The sequence below is a fragment of the Onychostruthus taczanowskii genome, unplaced genomic scaffold (genome assembly GCF_017590055.1).
Source record: "Onychostruthus taczanowskii isolate IOZ18803 unplaced genomic scaffold, ASM1759005v1 scaffold4, whole genome shotgun sequence".
NCBI classification, from domain to species: domain Eukaryota; kingdom Metazoa; phylum Chordata; class Aves; order Passeriformes; family Passeridae; genus Onychostruthus; species Onychostruthus taczanowskii.
This window is the reverse complement of record NW_024501459.1, coordinates 20725699-20743712: the sequence shown is the minus strand read 5'-3', so window position 1 is coordinate 20743712 and position 18014 is coordinate 20725699. Positions and strand designations below refer to the sequence as shown.

At 36.9% G+C, this 18014-nt stretch overlaps 1 protein-coding gene across 1 annotated transcript in view; it reads left to right on the top strand.

The window, feature by feature from the left end:
• STK3 (serine/threonine kinase 3) overlaps window positions 1-18014 on the top strand; it is a 128514-nt gene that overhangs the window by 19368 nt on the left and 91132 nt on the right. The window contains exons 5-6 of the mRNA XM_041412923.1: window positions 6651-6815; window positions 7238-7405. Coding sequence (XP_041268857.1) covers window positions 6651-6815; window positions 7238-7405 — 333 coding nt within the window. The remainder of the gene's footprint in view (window positions 1-6650; window positions 6816-7237; window positions 7406-18014) is intronic.

The following is an 18014-nucleotide window of genomic DNA, read 5'->3' as shown; positions in this document are numbered from 1 at the left end:
TGGGAAGGGTATTGTGGGAACTGTCATCTCTTCTTCCCTGCTTATTATCAAATCTCTCCTGCATCTCAGGTTTTTTCTTAGTCCAGCCTTGTCTTCATGTAAATGAAGAATAGGAGAGGTGTGTGATGATGATAGGATGTGAAATGTTTGAGCTTCCTAGCTTGTGGTGGAAGAATGGCTCCTTTATTTGCCATGAGAGTGGACCTACCCGATGTGTTCAATCTAATCAGAGTGTTTAGATGCAGTAATCTGATACTTCCTGGAAGCATCAGATTTAATGTGCATGTATTAGTGTAAAAAGAGCAGCTGGGAATGGACTTAGTTAAACAATTCAGCTTACCCAGACCCCTTTAGAGGGCCTCAGGAAGGAGAATGTGTGCAAGAGAACCTGTGGATGAGTTGTCCCAACAGCTGCATGGATTAGGTGGTGTGTGATGGACTGGATAAATACACCCCTCAGTCTCCCTTGTGTGTGGCATCCATAGCCAGTTAGATATAAATATGTGAATTAGATGTCTGTTATAGTATCCTAATAGATGTGGAACACTAGAATTTGCTGCTTTGCTCCAGATTTTGATTTTTAAGATTGGCTTAATGTATAATGTATTTTATGTAGGCTGTAGAGTTGTTCACCTTTATCATTCATATTCTTTTTAACATACAATCTGTATGTGGTTTTGATGGTGAAGGGTTAGAAGCTGCTCCATGAATGAATCTTATTTAGAAGGTAGCACCAACCCATCAAAGGGACAGCATACAGGGTTAGAGCTAGCCTAAGATACCAAAGAGATAAATGTTCCACAAGGTTTTAAGTGAGGATCTTGACAGGAACGGAAATCAGAAACAAAGCAGAAAGACTGTGACTGTGAGATTATACTAAGGTGCAAGGTATAGAGCTGTGCTGATGAAAGAATGATGCTGTGCATGGAAAATCTCAGAATAAAATAGACCAACTTGTTTACAGGAAAAGTACTGCCCATATAGATTGATCAGGAGTAGAATAGTGTAAGAACCATACATCTAGATCAGGATAGCAACATCGACTAGGACATCATTTTATATTGATATGAAATAGTTTTGTTTCTTTTAATTGTTCTGTGTGGTGATGATCAATGGCATTGCGTGCATGTCAATGTCAAACTACTTCTAGAACTAGGGAGTATTGGGTATTGGGTAGATGGCAAGTTGTGTGCTGTGACAAAGCATGTAATGTTCTGGTTTTGTGCTTTGCTATTTGTATGTTCAAAGTTGCTTGTAGGAACACAGACACTACACTACCTATATAATGACTTTTAACCATGCTTATGAGGACAGATTCTAATTTAGAATAAAGAAGGGAGGAGACATAATTAGGCAGCATTTTGATGTGAATTTTAAGAGTTTATTTGTGGTTTTGTGAATAAATGAGTAGTCATAGGAGCTTTGGATCTGTTTTTATGTACATTGGTCCCTTGTTACTTCCAACAATTGGTAGGCTATAGAAGTGTCCTCCATTTATTTCCCCAAATTCCATCAGGTTTGCATTAGTTTGTGTGTCACATAGTCTCTATGCTGTAAAGAACTGTATGTTATTTTTGGTCACATTAAAGAAAAAAAAAAAATCATTATTTCCCCTCCTCTGGACACACTCTCATCCTTTACCCACATTCTTCAGCTGTGGGGCCCAGAGCAGCACACAGAGCTCAAGGCCAGGCTGCACCAAGGCTGTACAGCAGGACAGTCACCTCTGTGACTGGCTGGGGATGCTGAGTTTGATGCACCCCAGGAAGGGGTTTGTCCTCTGGGCTGCCAGGGTGCATTGCTGGCTCCTGCTGAGCCTGCTGCTGACCAACACACACAAATCCCTTCCTGCAGGGCTGTTCTTAAGCCATTACTCTTCCAATTTATGCTTGTCCCTGTGTTACCCATCCCAGATGTAGAATCTGTCATTCAGGCTTATTCAGTTTCACCCTGTTCATCATTGCCCAGTGCTCCATTCTGTCCAAATCCCTTTGCAAGGCTTCTTGTTCAAACAGCATCTCCCACTTTGGTATTCTCAACAAACTTTACTAATGGTGCATTCAATTCCTGCATATCAATAATCCAGATTATTGATAAAAGTAGTGAACAAAACTAGCCCTAGAATTGAGGGTACATCACTGATGACAGGTCACCTGCCAGATGTAGCCCCTTCAGCCTCCAGCTCACTATGTATCTGCTCATCTTGCAGAAGGATGCCATGAGGAACAGTATCATAAGCCTTACTTAACTAAAAATCAGTATCCACCACTTACTTTTCATTCACTGTGGGTGGGTGACCATATCATAGAAAGGTATAAAATTAAGCAGGACTTTCTCTTTGTGAACCCATGTTGACAGTGCTTGATGATCTCGTTGTTGTTTCAAAGCCTTTCAGTAGTACCTAGTATGATGCTCTCCATCAGTTTTGTAGAAACTGAGGTTAGACTAACAGATACATAGATTCCTGGGTCTTCCCTCATGCCCTTTATGTAAACTGGAATAACACTGCCTAGCTTTCTGTCATCAGGGACCTCAACCACTAATTTTTCAAGAACTAAAGCTAGTGATTTTACCTTCTTAGCAACACATACTTGCTTTTTGTTCAGACAGTTAACTAACTTACTTATTCCTTAGTAGTGATATATTTTGGAGTTTGTTTATTTTGGGATGATACTCAAACTTTAAACATAGACAAGTCAGCTGAAACAAACCACCCGTGTTTTATTCAAATTGATGTAAAATGCACCTAATTTTGTTGTATGGAGTTGTAAATTATATGAGTACATAATCATTGAATGGTTGATGTTGGAATGGACCTCTGGAGATCGTCTGGCCCAACCAGCCTGCTAAAGAAAGGTCACCTAGAGTTGGCTGCCCAGGGCCATGTCTGCATGATTTCCGAGGAGGGAGACTTCACAACTTCCCTGGGTGACCTGTTCCAGTGCTTAGTCCCACTCACAGTTTAAATGAACCTCGAAGTGCTGTTTAGAGGGAACCTCCTGTGTTTCAGAGTGTGTCCATTGCCTCTGTTCCTGTCACTGGGCACCACTGAAAAGAGCCTCACTTCATCCTCTTTGCACCTTCCCTTCAGTTATTTGCATATTTGCATTAAAAAAATTCCCCATGAGCTTTATTTTCTCTAGGCTGAACAGTCCCAGCTCTCTCAGTCTCTCCTCCTGGGAGAGCTGTTCCAGTCCCGTGATCATCTTTGTGGCCCTTTGTTAACTCTCTGGTGTGTCTGTGTCTCTTGTACTGAGAAGTCCAGAAGTGGACCCAGCACTCCAGGTGTGGCATTAGCGTTGTGTCGAAGAAGGGAAGGATCACTCACCTTCCTGCACCTCCTGGCAACATTATCTCATGCAGCCCAGGATACCATTTGCTTTTTGGCAGGCAGTGCACAAAATACTTAAATACCATTAATGTGTGCAAAAACATCTGCACAAGGTGGTTCTGGTCTACAGGAACAACGTAAGTGAAGCTTTTAAAATAATGCTTAGTGCATCCAGTAAGAGAAGAAATGGTGTGCTGCGTTTAACTATGCAGTACAGCTCAGCTGCAATACTGCATAGTTGAATAGTGTTTCTGGATTTAGAGGTATACATGTGGAGAACTTTGTAATTTATGTGCTTTCACCTATGTTATGCATAGGTGGTGTGTGTTCTGCAGAAAGTTTAAATGGCACAAAAATAATAAAATTAATGATTTTGAAATCTTTTTTTTTTAATACTTTTTTTGTGCTGATTGCATGGCAGTGTTCAATATAGCAGTGCATTATTTTCTGAAAAGGCAGTTTTGTCTAGGGAAGGTGAGTGTACTTCCTTTGCTTCTTGTGTTAGGCTGGCAATACATTGCATCCTTCTAAATAATATTAGGTATTAAAGCCAAACATTTTTTCTGAGTGTTACTGTGCGCATACTTGGCCATGTTCAGCAACAGTATAAGTTGATTTTAAGTATAAGGAGTGATTTTAGTGACTGCATCATCTTATATAGGTGATGATTATGTAAAGCACAAGTGGATAAATCTAGGATGTCTGGAGCTGGGATTGATGTGTCTTGGAACTGTAAATCTGTTCTTCCTTCTTTTTTCCTGTGCTTTCCTGTTACTGCTGTTCGTGGTAAACATGACTTGTGCTCTCTGCCTACTCCTTAGAGATGATATTCACTTCTCTGGGCTTTTTTAACCACTTTGTGTATTTGGATGTGTAACTGCTTTATCTATAATATTTAGCCATGTTAGAGCTTTACTTTGCTGAGGGTCCCCAGATAGTGCATCAGGCTGCAGTACTCCAGGATTCTTTTTTGGTTTGCTGGATTCTCACTCCATAGTTTATTTGCCAGCTTTTGGTTCCAGTCTTCTGTTACCTCTCCTTTTGAGAGCTTGACTTTGCCATGAAGCTACAAATCCACTTCAAACCACTTCTCCATCTAGAGCTGATGATCCAAAGATCTTCATGTGGTTAATTTTTCAAGAACTAAAGCTAGTTCTTTACCTCCTTAGAAGCACAACATATTGAAGAGCGATCTCTACCATGTCCTCTAAGCTCCATTTTTCATGATACTTGTTTCTAGATGAAAGTGGGAGGGAAGTTGTATGCTTATCTTGCTACACATTTGTCAGTGCTCAGGGTCATTTTCTGTTGCATGTCCAGGATTAGCTGCACGGATGGCTTTGGAGATTCAGGACATTGTATTGTTTCTGAAATTGGGTGGATTCGGCAAAGCTTGGGCAGAAAGTGTTACACTCAGCATGTCTTAAACCATTCAAGATACAGTGTTTAAAGCCAGGGTTTAAATTGCCTGAAGTGTGAGTTTGCAGATAATCACAGTTTTAGTGATTCACCATAGAATTTTTAGCTCACATCATGAGGATTGTCTCTTTCTCCAGATATATTTTTGACCATACTTAAGTTTATAATACAGTTGATTTCAAGTCCCTTCTTGCTTGACTCCAGATTAGGTAGATGGTTTTAGTCTCATGGCACCTTGCCAGGAAAGTTGTCTTATTTGAGCTGTGTATAACAGGGTTTTCAGTTCTTCTGGCATACAGTCTTTTGAAGCAGCATAGCAGTCAGCATAAAATAGCACAAATAAAGGCTCTGAGCAGTGTGCTGCTGAATAGAAACACTGAAAGATCTCAGAGATAAATGGTGGGCAAGGAATGCATAGTGCACAGCAGAGGCGGTAACTGCTTGGCTTGGAATATACCACCATCAATTTCATCTTCTGCTTGAATAGGAAAAGGTTTATGAAAGTCTCTGGAACTCCTGGGGTATATCGACACATGCAGTTTTTTGAAAGCAACACCAATTTGAGCAGCAGCTACTTTGTGTTGTCCTTCTTTACTATGCCATCACTTGAATCCCGGAACTGTTTTGTTGGAAAAATAATTTGGCAGACAGGTTTGTTTTTAACTAGGATCTGTCTGTTACAGTGGTTCAGTGAGAACCACTGAGACACTGTGAATTACTGCTGTAGGGAAAGGAGGGACTGGAGCTTGGCACTGCTGTTTAAACAAATGTGTAACTGTGCCCTTGGGCTCCACACCTAGGTTTTGTGAGACTGGACAGAAGCTGCAACAAGTGGTTGGGAAGTGGTTCTGTTTGTTAAATAATTAAAACTTGTTGTGAGCAGCTCAAGTGCAAATAATCTTGCTGACTAATTATTTATTTTCCTTTTTGTTGATTCATTATTTTGGCTTAGAGTGATCATGAGTGGGTTTTTTGTTTCTTACAGGCTTTTGGTGGTGGTTGCTTTTTGGAGGGGGGTGTGGATGCCTACCAACGCTTTCAGAACTGAAGCTGGAAGGAATTGTTAGTGCTTAATTTATTTTCTGTGTAGGATTGGAAAAGTAGAGGAAAGGGGGAAAATGCAACCCAGCATTGCAGCCAAATCAGAGTATTCATCTTTACTTTTCCAGTTTCTTGTGTTTCTGAGAATGTGTGAAGTTAATTTTAGTTCTTATATTGAAGCATTAGTGTACTGTAATTAACTGGCATTTCAGTTGTGTGGGTAGTTTTTGTATTTCCTTGAGCAATTGCATCACATGGAATGAGTTATATTTGCGTGTTTGTGCTTTTATTTGAGAACAAATGTTGATGAAAATCTGAGATGTGTTATCAAGGGGGTCTGTTACCTGAAAAAGAGACTCTTGCTGTTTCTCTGATAACACTTGTTCAGGAGCTTATTTGTTCCTATTGTGTTGATCTAAAGTGATGAGGATAAACAACTGCTAGCTGATGACTTACTCAAGAATTAGTGTTATTTATGAAGCAAATAAAATATGTCTGTTTTTTTGCTCTGTTTTGTTTTGTTTCATAATAAAATGTCTGTCAGCTTTTTGCCAGTTGACTTGCAATTTTTTGTAGCATTTGTGATGGCATGTGACTCTGCACTATATTAGAGTTAAGAGCATTTTGGCCTGCCAGTCTACACATCATCTTTTTTCTGTATAATTGGCATTTAATAATTTTTTTTTTTTTTTTTTTTTTTAAGCTTTCCAACAGAAGTTTTTCTGGTCTGCTAAAAAAAAAAAAAGAAGTCAAGCATTGTGCTCTTTACAATAATCACTATGAAATGATCATGATTTAAATAAGTCAAATCTATGGACCTTATGTGTATACCTGAAAGTGGTTTTATGTTTTCTTTCAGCTAACAGAAGATGAAATTGCAACTATTTTGAAATCTACTCTTAAAGGACTTGAATACTTGCACTTTATGAGAAAAATACATAGAGATATAAAAGCTGGAAACATCCTTCTTAACACTGAGGGACATGCAAAATTAGCTGATTTTGGTGTGGCTGGCCAGTTAACAGTAAGTAACTGTGGGAAGATAATTTTAAAATGCTGTAGTGCTCCCAACCTTGTTCTTTCGCCATTGTCTTCTGCCCTGAATTTTGTGTCTGAGCAGTGTCACTGCCACTAGTGGTAGTGGCAGAACTAACATTCTTTATTATGGTGGGTATTTAATGTGCTGCAGGGCTATTTAGTTTTTAGATGTCTGTTTTTATAGCCCAGCGTATCAAGTGCCTGATGATCCCTTTAGATTTTAGTATGAGCTTTATTGTCACCTCTTTGGCCTCTGTAGGCTGATGGGCTGAATCTGTTTGGTATTAATTGAAAGTCACTACCATTTGACCTTTGGGTGGATAATTTAACTTTTAAATGTAGAATTGATATAAAGATAATCTGAAAATAAGCATCTCTGGCTTAATTTCATAAATAATATAATTACAGGATACAATGGCAAAACGTAATACTGTTATAGGAACTCCATTTTGGATGGCTCCTGAAGTCATACAAGAGATTGGCTATAACTGTGTGGCAGACATCTGGTCCCTTGGTATAACTTCAATAGAAATGGCTGAAGGAAAGCCTCCATATGCTGATATTCACCCAATGAGGGTAAGTATGTTGGTGTTTCTTGTTTGTTGTGTTAAAAAAACCAACCCTCAAACCCACAAAACATCCAAAACTCCCTAATACTGGAGCCATAAAGCTGTATGTTTATGGATAGAGATTTTAATACTAACAATTTTTACTTTCTGTATTGCTTCCTCTTGGCTCCAGTTTGTCTGTTTTACCGTACTTCTGTAAGGTTTCAGAATACCTGTATCTCTACTTGAGAGGGAGCTGCAGCAGGAAGCTCTTAATTGGCTTTGGGGAAATACTTAGAATCTATTTCATACTGCACTTGGAGATTAGCATCACCAAGAGTCAGTCTGTTTTTGAAAGGCAGTTTTGAAATAAAGGTGACCTAAAGAAGAATTCAGAACTGTCCCATGGGAGCAGTGCTAATAGCATTATTATTAGTTACACCTGACAGCTTTTATTTATTAGTGACTCTTAAGGTCTCTTACTGAATTAGTTTACTTTTTGCAAAATAAAATGTAAATAGAACTTGTTGCTTTATGAGGAGTAGCAGTTACAAAGGAATTACTTGGAGAAGCTAATGGGGATCAATGTTTATCTAGGGATAACTTGATGCTGTTAGTCATGCTGCTATTATTTTGTAATGAACTATAGAATAGCTATGCTGATTGCACTAAGCATCAATAAATGCTCCGTTCTTAAATTGTTTGAAATCCACTTTGGATTAAGAAGGCACTTTATGTTGCTTAAAGCATACCTTTTTCCAGAAAAATCTTAGCAATTTTCCACAGAATTGTCATGCATACTAAATTATTTTATTCTGTTTTCTTTTGCTGGTGCCTCATGCATCAGAATATTAATTTAAAGAAACCACCACTATAGAAGAGAAGGTACTGTTCACATACAATTACTATAAGGTGATGCACATCTGAATTTAAGTGTATTTAGTGCTATTTTTGTTTGTGGGGTTCTTGATTTTTGGTTGTGTGTACTCTTTGGAGGAGAGGTGTTTCCTGAAATTTCTATTAAACCTGGTGAGTGATTTTCATTTAGAAACATTACATAATTTTGGAGGTAAAGTTTAATTGTTTTCCTGCACCATATTTTTTCCATGTAATTAACTGTTTTAAAATTACAACTCAAACTAAAAATACTCAGGTGAAAGCTGAGAACCAAATAAGTATCTCTTAATCTTGATTTTCATGAGAATTTAAGATGAAATTACCTCTAAAAATGTTTTGAAGAATGATTGAATGATTGATGACAAATTAGCTACACTTGATCATGCTGGGATTTTTGGTTATACTTCCAACAAAAATGCCTTAATTACATCTGAGTAACATGACTGTATGTAGTTGCACCAGCTGTTGAAAGGTGAGGACTACATTATCAGAGAGGATTTTTATGTGCATGACAATAGCTGCTTATAAATCAAAGGTCATTGTGTTTGAATGCTTGTTTAATTCTTGCAATCAAGTGAATGCTATCAAAGGCCAATGTAATCTAACACAATTCTGGGTTACATACAACATGTGTTCTTGTTAATAAATTACGTTATGGTTTTTAAGGGCTTGTATGTAGTTAGTGCTCTTTTGTATATTTGATACCTCCAGTTTTTCTTAATTTTTATTAGTGAGTTGTTACAGTGGTTAACAAGAAATACACAGATTTAAGTTGCAATAGTTTTTCTGGTGTCATATGATACAGCTTCACAGGACTTTTGGCCATATGTAGATGCTTTGTTTTAGTTATGACACAGAATTGATACAGGCAAGCATGAAAGCTTGGGCAAATTTTCATTGCTTTTCCTAGATGTTGCTGGAGTTATGTGGTATTTATGTAAGACACAATTTTGTTGCCTGGGAATGCATAGTAAAATTACCATGCACACTATTTTGCTGTAGGCTGGTTGGCACTGCCACAAAGGTAATGGACTGCCAGTAGGCCATTTCCTTGTCAACTGCATTTACAGCTTAATAGAAATATTACATGACTTCTTTAAACAAGTGTTTTGGCAGAGAGGAAATAGCAGATTCCATGCAAACAAGCATAGCTTCCTCTGCTTAACCACACTCTGACTATCCAAAGAGTTGTACTAGTTTCAGCTGGGAAAGAAGTAGTGGGGGGTGCAAAAAGGAATTTCAGGAGGGAGGGGGAGGAAGAAACAGGTTTTTTCTGGTTAAGTATTCCTTGGTAATGTATTTGGCTGTGTCATCCATGCAATTTCACACAGAATCACAAGGTGGGAAGAGACCTTCAAGACCGAGTCCAACCCAACCCTAATACCTCAACTAAACCATGGCACCGAGTGCCACATCCAGTCTTTTTTTAAACACATCCAGGGATGGCGACTCTCCCACCTCCCCGGGCAGACCATTCCAGTACTTTGTCACCCTTTCTGTAAAAAGCTTTTTCCTAATATCCAACCTATATTTCCCTTGGCACGGCTTAAGACTTATTTCACTTGTTCCTACTGCAAATTTGAGTTCAACACGAGCTGTAGTTGTCACACTTGGTTTGAGGCTCAAAGGTCAAGAGCAGTTGCCAGCTCAGTAGTTTTAATGCTTTATTCACCTAAGAATTATGGACTGTCTCACATACTTGATGTCAGAGTCCTTTTCTGCTTTTGCTAATGATCAAAAGTGAAACTTCTGTGTATTTTCTCTGGTATTATTAGAGGAAGGAATATTTTCAGGTAGTTGTAAAGGAGGGAGAAATGGAGATGTCCTCAAGGTTGCCCTAAAACATGGTGATACAGCCACTAGAAGTAGCAAGGAATTTGCTGATTAAAAAATAATTCAAACCTAAATAATTTAACCCCTCTAGCAGGGCTAAAAACATGTTGATTGCAGCAGCCAGGGTTAATGTGGCTAACAGTGTTTACATCTGCCTTTGATTGCTCTGCTGTGATGAGCAGTTAGCAATTTGTAGTGGAGCTAATTAAAGGGGACTTCATTGTGGTTCTAGGTCAAGACTGAATCTTTTCCTCTGAAGCTGCAGTGATGTTTTAACAGCTGAATTCCCATGTCCCCATTGACTACAGCATATATGCTGTCCTGTAGTGATAAAATATTTATGTCTTACCCCAGAAAAAAACCTAATTCAAACCATTAACTGTTTTGTTCAGTCACTCCTCTGCATGTGATATTTATCCTTAGTATTTCTAAATTTGCTGTTTTTAATCGGTGGCAAGAGCACAGAGAATGGACTGTGTCACTGTAACAGTTGGGCTTTTGCTCTTTTTCTAAAAACTGGTAACATGCTTGTGAAATATCCTCTGTCTTTGCTAATCAAACCATGATCTCAAATTGTCATGTAAGAATTGTTTTTGGTGGAACATCCTTTAAGCTGCATAGTTTTTGTATGATCCTTCTGCTGCTGGTATTTGGCTTTAATAATAAGCGGATTAATCAACACTTTTCCATAAAGCTAGTTTTTAAACTTAAGCATGGCTCTTTTTGAGGTCCTTCTCTCAGCCACCCTTACTAAATTTTTTCCTTACGTTCGTGCAATGATGTGATCAGTTATTCCTGTAAGGCTGAGATTTTTATGATTAATTTAAATGTGGGCTGCTGCTGTTAGAGACATCCTGTCCGTAGCCAGGAGTTCCTGACCTTTCTGTTAAGCAAACACTAACATTTTTGTGGCCTCGTATGGAGTTGGATAAAGCAGCTGATGTTCTGAAAAATTAACGTGATAGAAACCTTCTAGAACTGGGCCAGAGAAGTTGAAGGAGCATGTAGTGGACAGAGGAAATAGGCTGAGGGGAGTTACTGCTTTTGAGCCTTTTAGACCAGCTGGCAATGTGTGTTTTATAAAAATTCCTCTTCTTTGCAAGGTGAGCAGTTACTGACAGGTTGGTGTGCTTCAAATAAATGCTGGTAGCTCTCTTACAAAAGACAAGGAAATAAAAAGACTAAAAAAGCCCAAATGCTTTTCTTTCATGCTTATCAGGCAGCTGCAGTAATTCACATTGTTATGGCATGGAAGAAGCTGGTGCTAGATGGCTAGATGTGTTTTTCAACACTTCACAGTATTGCTCTTTGTTTCTTTATGGTGAAGTTTGTTGGAAATGGACATGTGGGCATCACATGTTCTGCAATGAATTGGAGGAAGCCAATTTGAACTGCTTCCATTTGCCTTAAGTTGAATCATGATATTTACTTTTCCATGGCACTTACCCAGATTATCCATGCCTCCTGCTTAGCCTGTGTCATTTCCACCCTGGACTAATCTGTTTGTAATAACCTTTTATTCCTGATGTATCTTATAACAATCTACAATTTCCCGGTTTTTTATTCTCGACATATTGCATTAAAATTGGAGATTGAAGTGAGAATTATTGCTCTGTAGGGCTCTTAAGAAAAAAGAGGTGTCATGTGGAGCATGGCAGTCAGATTGGGACCAGTTTTTCAGCCATTAAGAAGACACTTTTCTATATGCCTTTTGTGCCAGAAATTGAGGAGAGGAAAGAAGAAAAAAACACTTCTGTCTTTCTGTGTAGTCACTCTTGCATTTCTTCTCTCCAACAGATGGTGTTATCTCATTGGTTTCTGTTATTTTCTTTAAGAGTTCACCTATCTAATCTCAGCATTACTGCTTTTAAATTAGACTAGGTTTGTAAAACTATATGGTTTTCTTTTTTTAGTGCTTTTGCTTATCTTTGCAAAAGACTTTGAATTAACTTGTAAAAGTCCTTTACCTTTAAGAACTCTATGAGACACTGTTAATTTGTAACTTCATGTCTTCTTGCCTGCTGTGTCAAGATAGAGTGAGCTAATATTTAAAGAGTTTAAAATATGGATATTTGATTGTACATTACTGTTCATTATTTTACTACTCTTCACAATCTTGTGGAAGAGTGACAGTGAGCTGTGATGTTTTAAGGTGCAAGTAACGTGTGTTTGCTGTGGGGACCCTAAGGCACTGATGTGATATGGCTGTGACAGCAGAGGAATTGGAGGAGTAGCATGTGTTCTGTTGCAGGGTTTTCAAAGAGCTGTTGTAAGACCTTTGGCCCTCTCTAGGCTTTAAATGGAATTTTTGTATTTGTTTTATGCAGATCTAGATGCAGGCAGTAGTTGCAGAGGGGTGGTATTCCTGCCTGTTTCCATGCATTTTCAACATCCATTTCTGCTGGAATGAGGCCACATGAGAAGCTGGATCAGAAAACTAACCAAGTAATGCGAAGTAGCTTTCAATGATATTGTTAACAGGGTACTCCAACTAGGTGGGGACAAAAATGTGTGGGTGGGACTGGCAGAAGGAATAGCTCATCCATTTTTTGGGCATCAACCAAGTTGATTTAGGTAGCTGCAAAACCAGAGTCTCAGCTGGCCATCTGTAAATTTATTATGACTAAAACTTAATAATTATTAAAGGAAACTGCAGAGCTTTTCTGAAGCTGACCCTTAAAAATGTTTGTCCTAAGGGACAAACTGGCATTTTTGTAGCTATTCTGATGTCCTAATTTTCCTTTGAGGCTTTTTCTGGTTGGGCATATTGATAAAATTGGACAAGATTCTAGACCTTTCATGGCTGAGTGTTCCTCCCCAAAGTCTTCGTCCTTCTCCACCTCATTCTGTTCTTCCATCTTTAAATGCTATTGCTGTGATACAGCAGAACTTCATTGGGGGAAACTTCCAGTGTTCTTCCAATTTGCATGCAGCTGAAGGCAAGTTTTGATTCATAATATGTTTGCCTCTGGTGCTATTTATAGCCAAAGTTTCAGATAGGTGTTATAACTTCATTCAAGGGGAAAAAAAAACCAAAAAACCCACTATTGACACCAGACTGTATTTGTTTAACAGAAGATAAAGTATGTTCTCTCTACAGACTGAGAAAAAAATGGTTTGAAGGGAATTCCTTTCCACATAAATTACCAAAAGAAATACAAGTCCATATTCTAATGGGATATGGAACATTTTTTATTTAAGTGAATAGTAGTAGTATGTGGTTCAGATCAATTGCAGCTCTGCTGATACCAGTGTTGATCTGTATCTTTGGTAGTTTTCATTTTTTGTTCAACAACTTTTCAGGCATGAGCTCTAAGGAAGTATGACTTATTTACTTAAGAGTTCTTAACAAAGGAAAGCTTTAAATTTTAATTAAATATGCTGCTTATTCAAATTAGTCCTATCCACCTGCTCTGATCAAAATGTGAATAATTGCTGGGCAGGAATTGTTGTATGAATCAAAAACCAAAACAGATGAGGCAATACATTAAAAAAAAAAAGAGGTGCTAAATGCTTTTTCATTCAAGATTTATTTTATTTGTCAAAATAAATGTATTCACTTATTTTACTTGTCAAAAGAAATGTATTTACTTATGTATTTTAAATGAATGGTCAATTTTTATAGTGTGTGAACAGACCTCTTTGTCTGAACTGCTGATGATGTGATAAGTAATTGCTGAGGTGCAGACCAGGTCCTAATACCCAGTTCATGATTTGACTTCTTTCAACATAGCTTCTAGGATATGATGATAAATGTTGTGCAAATTAAAATGAGTGATTGTGTACATTTGGACTTTCATATCTGTGCATGTTTCCATTTTTTGTGAGCAAATACCTGAGGTCCTATCTAGGTGAAATATTTGCATAGAGTTTACTAGAATCTTAATATCTAGATAATAGATCTACTCATCACCAGGAGAATTGTTGTAATTGTAACAACTGGACTTGATAGCTTATTTCATACATTATTATTCTTTAATTGGGTGTATGAAAGCATGTTTTTTGATGAGTTGTATGTACCTTAATGTGAGGAGATACATTTCTAAATTTTCTGGAATGCAATTAATGCAATTGTAACTGTTAACTATTAACTGTTAACTATTCCAGTAATGGCATTTTTATTAGGTAGAAAGAAGAGTTTGTAGGTACTTTTGTAGCTTGACATGACTTTTCATTGTGGTTGAGTTATTTTTAGTAGTGAATTGAAAACTAAATAAAGGGCAAATTGTGGTCCCACAGAAAAATAATTTTCTGTCAAAAAGTTTCACTTGTGGCTCTTGGACAATCTGATCATTGACATGCAGAGATCCTGCTGTGTAGATTTTTAAAATTATTTTTCATTTCAAAGTGTGTATGGGTCTCTAAACTCAAAGCTACAATTTATGATTTTAGTTGAAATATGTTTGGTGTTCACTTATGTATGTAAGGTAATTTCAAATGCTTTCTTCCTTAAGCTCTTATTTTTCAAGGAAATGCCAGTCATAGATACAGACATAGTACCCTTTGAACATTACTTCTTTTTTAATATGTAGTGCCTGCAGGATTAATGCAGGTAGTGAATTTCAAAAATTTGGTTATTTGTGGTCATCCCTCCTATAGACTTGCTGTAGAGGTGAAGGGAAAGAATTCTCATGAGTGAGGAAGTCAACCCAGGGAAGTACTCTAGGGGTATAGTCTAGTTTCTTGTGGTACAGAAATACAATTTCTTTCCGTTTTCAGTGTGCCTAATGTAGAATTTTAATGAAAATTCCTATGGCATGGCTTAGTCAAAATATATAAATGGACTAAAAAGAAATTATGTATGAATTCTCCTCAGACACTGAAGACAAGTTTAGAGGTATCTGGTTGCAAAACATATGAAATATAGCATGTGATATTTTATTTATTTTCTTAAATTGCAATCAACAGTTAATTGCTTTACTTTACCATACTCAGTGATGGGTGTTGAGCCTCCTAGGGAATGATGTGCCAGCATGGCAGCATCCAGTTTCCAAGACTGGACAGCTTGCTATGCAGAGGGATAGTATGTTTAACATCAGCCCATTTTATGTGAAAGAGAGATTCCTAATACCACTGTGAAAGCAAGATAGGAAAAAATACCATTTGTTCTCTGGCAGAGCTTCAAAGATAATAAAAATTTTCTCCCTAATAGCCCAAGGAACTTTTCAGAGAGGTTCTGCCACATGGCTTCCCAAACAAAGGATTGACAGATCTCTCTGGTTTATTGAACTCTTTAGTGATACGCCATTAACATTGATTTGCTGTGAAAACACTAGATTACTGGAGGTGTGCTCAGTGATTAAATTGGAGGATGATAGCATCCTATTCCTGTTCACATTAAAGCTTTTGACAAAGTCTACAATCTGATGTATGTAATTGTTGTCTTCCTGCTTTTTTTATTTACCCTCCTTTTTTCTTGCATCACTCTATCTTGCTTTTCTTTTCAGTGAGGAGATGGCTTGAAAGTTCATGTAACAAAACTGTTGCAATATAAATGAAGTGCAGTTAAAGAGTAGTTGCAGAATCTAGCATACATGTTTGACTGTGGCTTAGAGAATGTGTTGACACTCCTTCACATCACCTGAATTTTCTTTATGTGATTAGAAGTTTTGGAAATAGAATAAATGTTTATTACCGTTAAAAGTATAAATTCCTTACATTTTTAAATTATGTCGGGTTTGCTGGTGCATATGTGCAAAAAGGAAATGTTAATCTGTCATGTGTAATAAAGTAGCAGAAGCGGAGAATATTTGAAATTTGTACTGAAACTGGAGTTTAACTTGAATTAAATGGAAAACATTTATTGCATGCTTCTAAATGAGGATTTAATTAAAATTAAATTAGTGCATCTTTTTAGACTTACCCCTGAATAGGAAATTTGAGACATGCTTCAGTTGATGGTTGGTTTTCTCTGACTTTGATTAATCACTTTCAAAGTAAGTGGAGGATCAGTACAGTAATTTCATAATTATACACAAGTGAGCTAACTTGAAACTTTTAACTAAAATAACTGTAAAGGGAATTTGATCTTGGTTAGTTTCATGTAATGCTGTGCATCTTCTGCGTGTGATTCAGATTCTTAGCTGTGCTGATCTGAAAAGAGGACCCGTACCATGATGCTGCCTATTTATTTACAAGGTGCTTCGGTGGTAATTGTTGGACCTGGAAAAATTATTTTTCTAAGGTGTTGGAACAGAAAACAAAGGTTGAATGAAGCCATGAAGTTAATGAAAATATGCTTGATGACTTGAGTGAGCACTAGCTCAAGCCCTATGCCTGTAAACATTGTTAAAGATTATTTGAAAGAACTGTTAATGAGGGTAAAGCCCAGAATGTGTTCGGCAGACTAGCATGGCACAGGATAACAGTATCCACTCTGGCTGAGCTGGCTGCTTTCTTTTGGGCAAATGTTAAAAGCAAACAAGCAAACAACCTTCTACCAAAAAGCTTATTCAGTAGTTTTTAAATTGCTATAGATTTGCTCATGTGTGATGTTAGAAATACTGTAAACATACATCAGAGTGCAAAGCCAAATTATTTTGCAACTTGAAGATCTCAAGAAAATTTTATTTGAAATAGGCAATCTGTAGTAAATCATTATGATTCATTAAATCTAAAATGACAATTTTAACATGAGAAGACTTTTACTAATGAGCTTCACAACCATTGTTATTTTAAAAAAACAACTTTCCATCATTTGTACATGTCATTGTATGCTGAATTTATTCAATTTCTGTTTAACCTGCACTATGGATATGGAAAATAATTCAGCAAGATGTTTATGCACAGATTTAGGAGAAGTAATTTTAATAACAGTTCTGTAATATCTTCCAGGATATTGTCAAATATACCACTTTTAAGTCAAAAGCTATACATATTAGCTACAAATATACTTACATTTCTTTTTACTATTATCTTTCAAGTTCTAGAGTTAGCACTAAATATACAAGGTTAATTTTTATTCGGTCTGGCAATTAGCTTAATTAAAGAGGAGGGAATCTTATATTGCTTTTAATTGAAATGTCTGTTTGAATTTTTTAATACAACTAACGTCTTTAAGCCAAAAAAGAACTCCGTAAACAATTTTAAGACATTCTTGGAAACTTGAATTAATGTTTATTTATTGAAGTGAATTGAATTGTATGTTCACTTTTTCTTAAGTATGTTTTCTGTCAGTATAGCTAGTTGACCTGGAGGAAGTGCTTTAGAGACTTGACTGCTGTATTGTCAAATTCTTAGCACATTATTACAAGCTTTAAAAACAGAAGTGTACTTACTTGGATTTTAGTTAAAGTTTTTTTAACATGTGGGAGAAAACCGCAATCAAATTAGGAGGAAAATATTAAGCTTCTGTTGCTACTTACCAGAAGATTTTTATATGCTTTGAGCCTATACTGGTTGTTTACTTCATAAAGAATCTAAAAAATTGCTTAGATTGGGAGGTGGATAAAATTTGGCATGAAGAAAGCTTATTAAGACTGCATGTACCCTGTTTCTGTCATGGTATTATATTGCCTTAAAATGTACACTAGGTAATTTTTAAAGAGGATGATGCATATTTAATGAAGAAATTTATTTATTTAAAAAGAAGGGTTGCCAATCAGTCTAAATTTGCTTCAGTTAAAACTTGATGGTCTAAAGACAACTTATAATCCTTTTCTTGTTATAAAGTATTGTCAAATTTGTAGTAGTATCAGTTAAGTTTATGGAAACTTTGTTTTAAGGTGGTTTAAAATAGAAGTAAATCTTTAATTTGTATTTGATGGCACCTGTTTTCATTTTGTTTCCTTGGCAACACCAGTGGTATCAAAAATTGCCTGTAGACCACCCTGGTTTTAGAGAAGAATGAAATCAGTCTGGTTCAGCTTTGACTTTACTGACTGAATCCTTAGACAAAGCCTTAATAC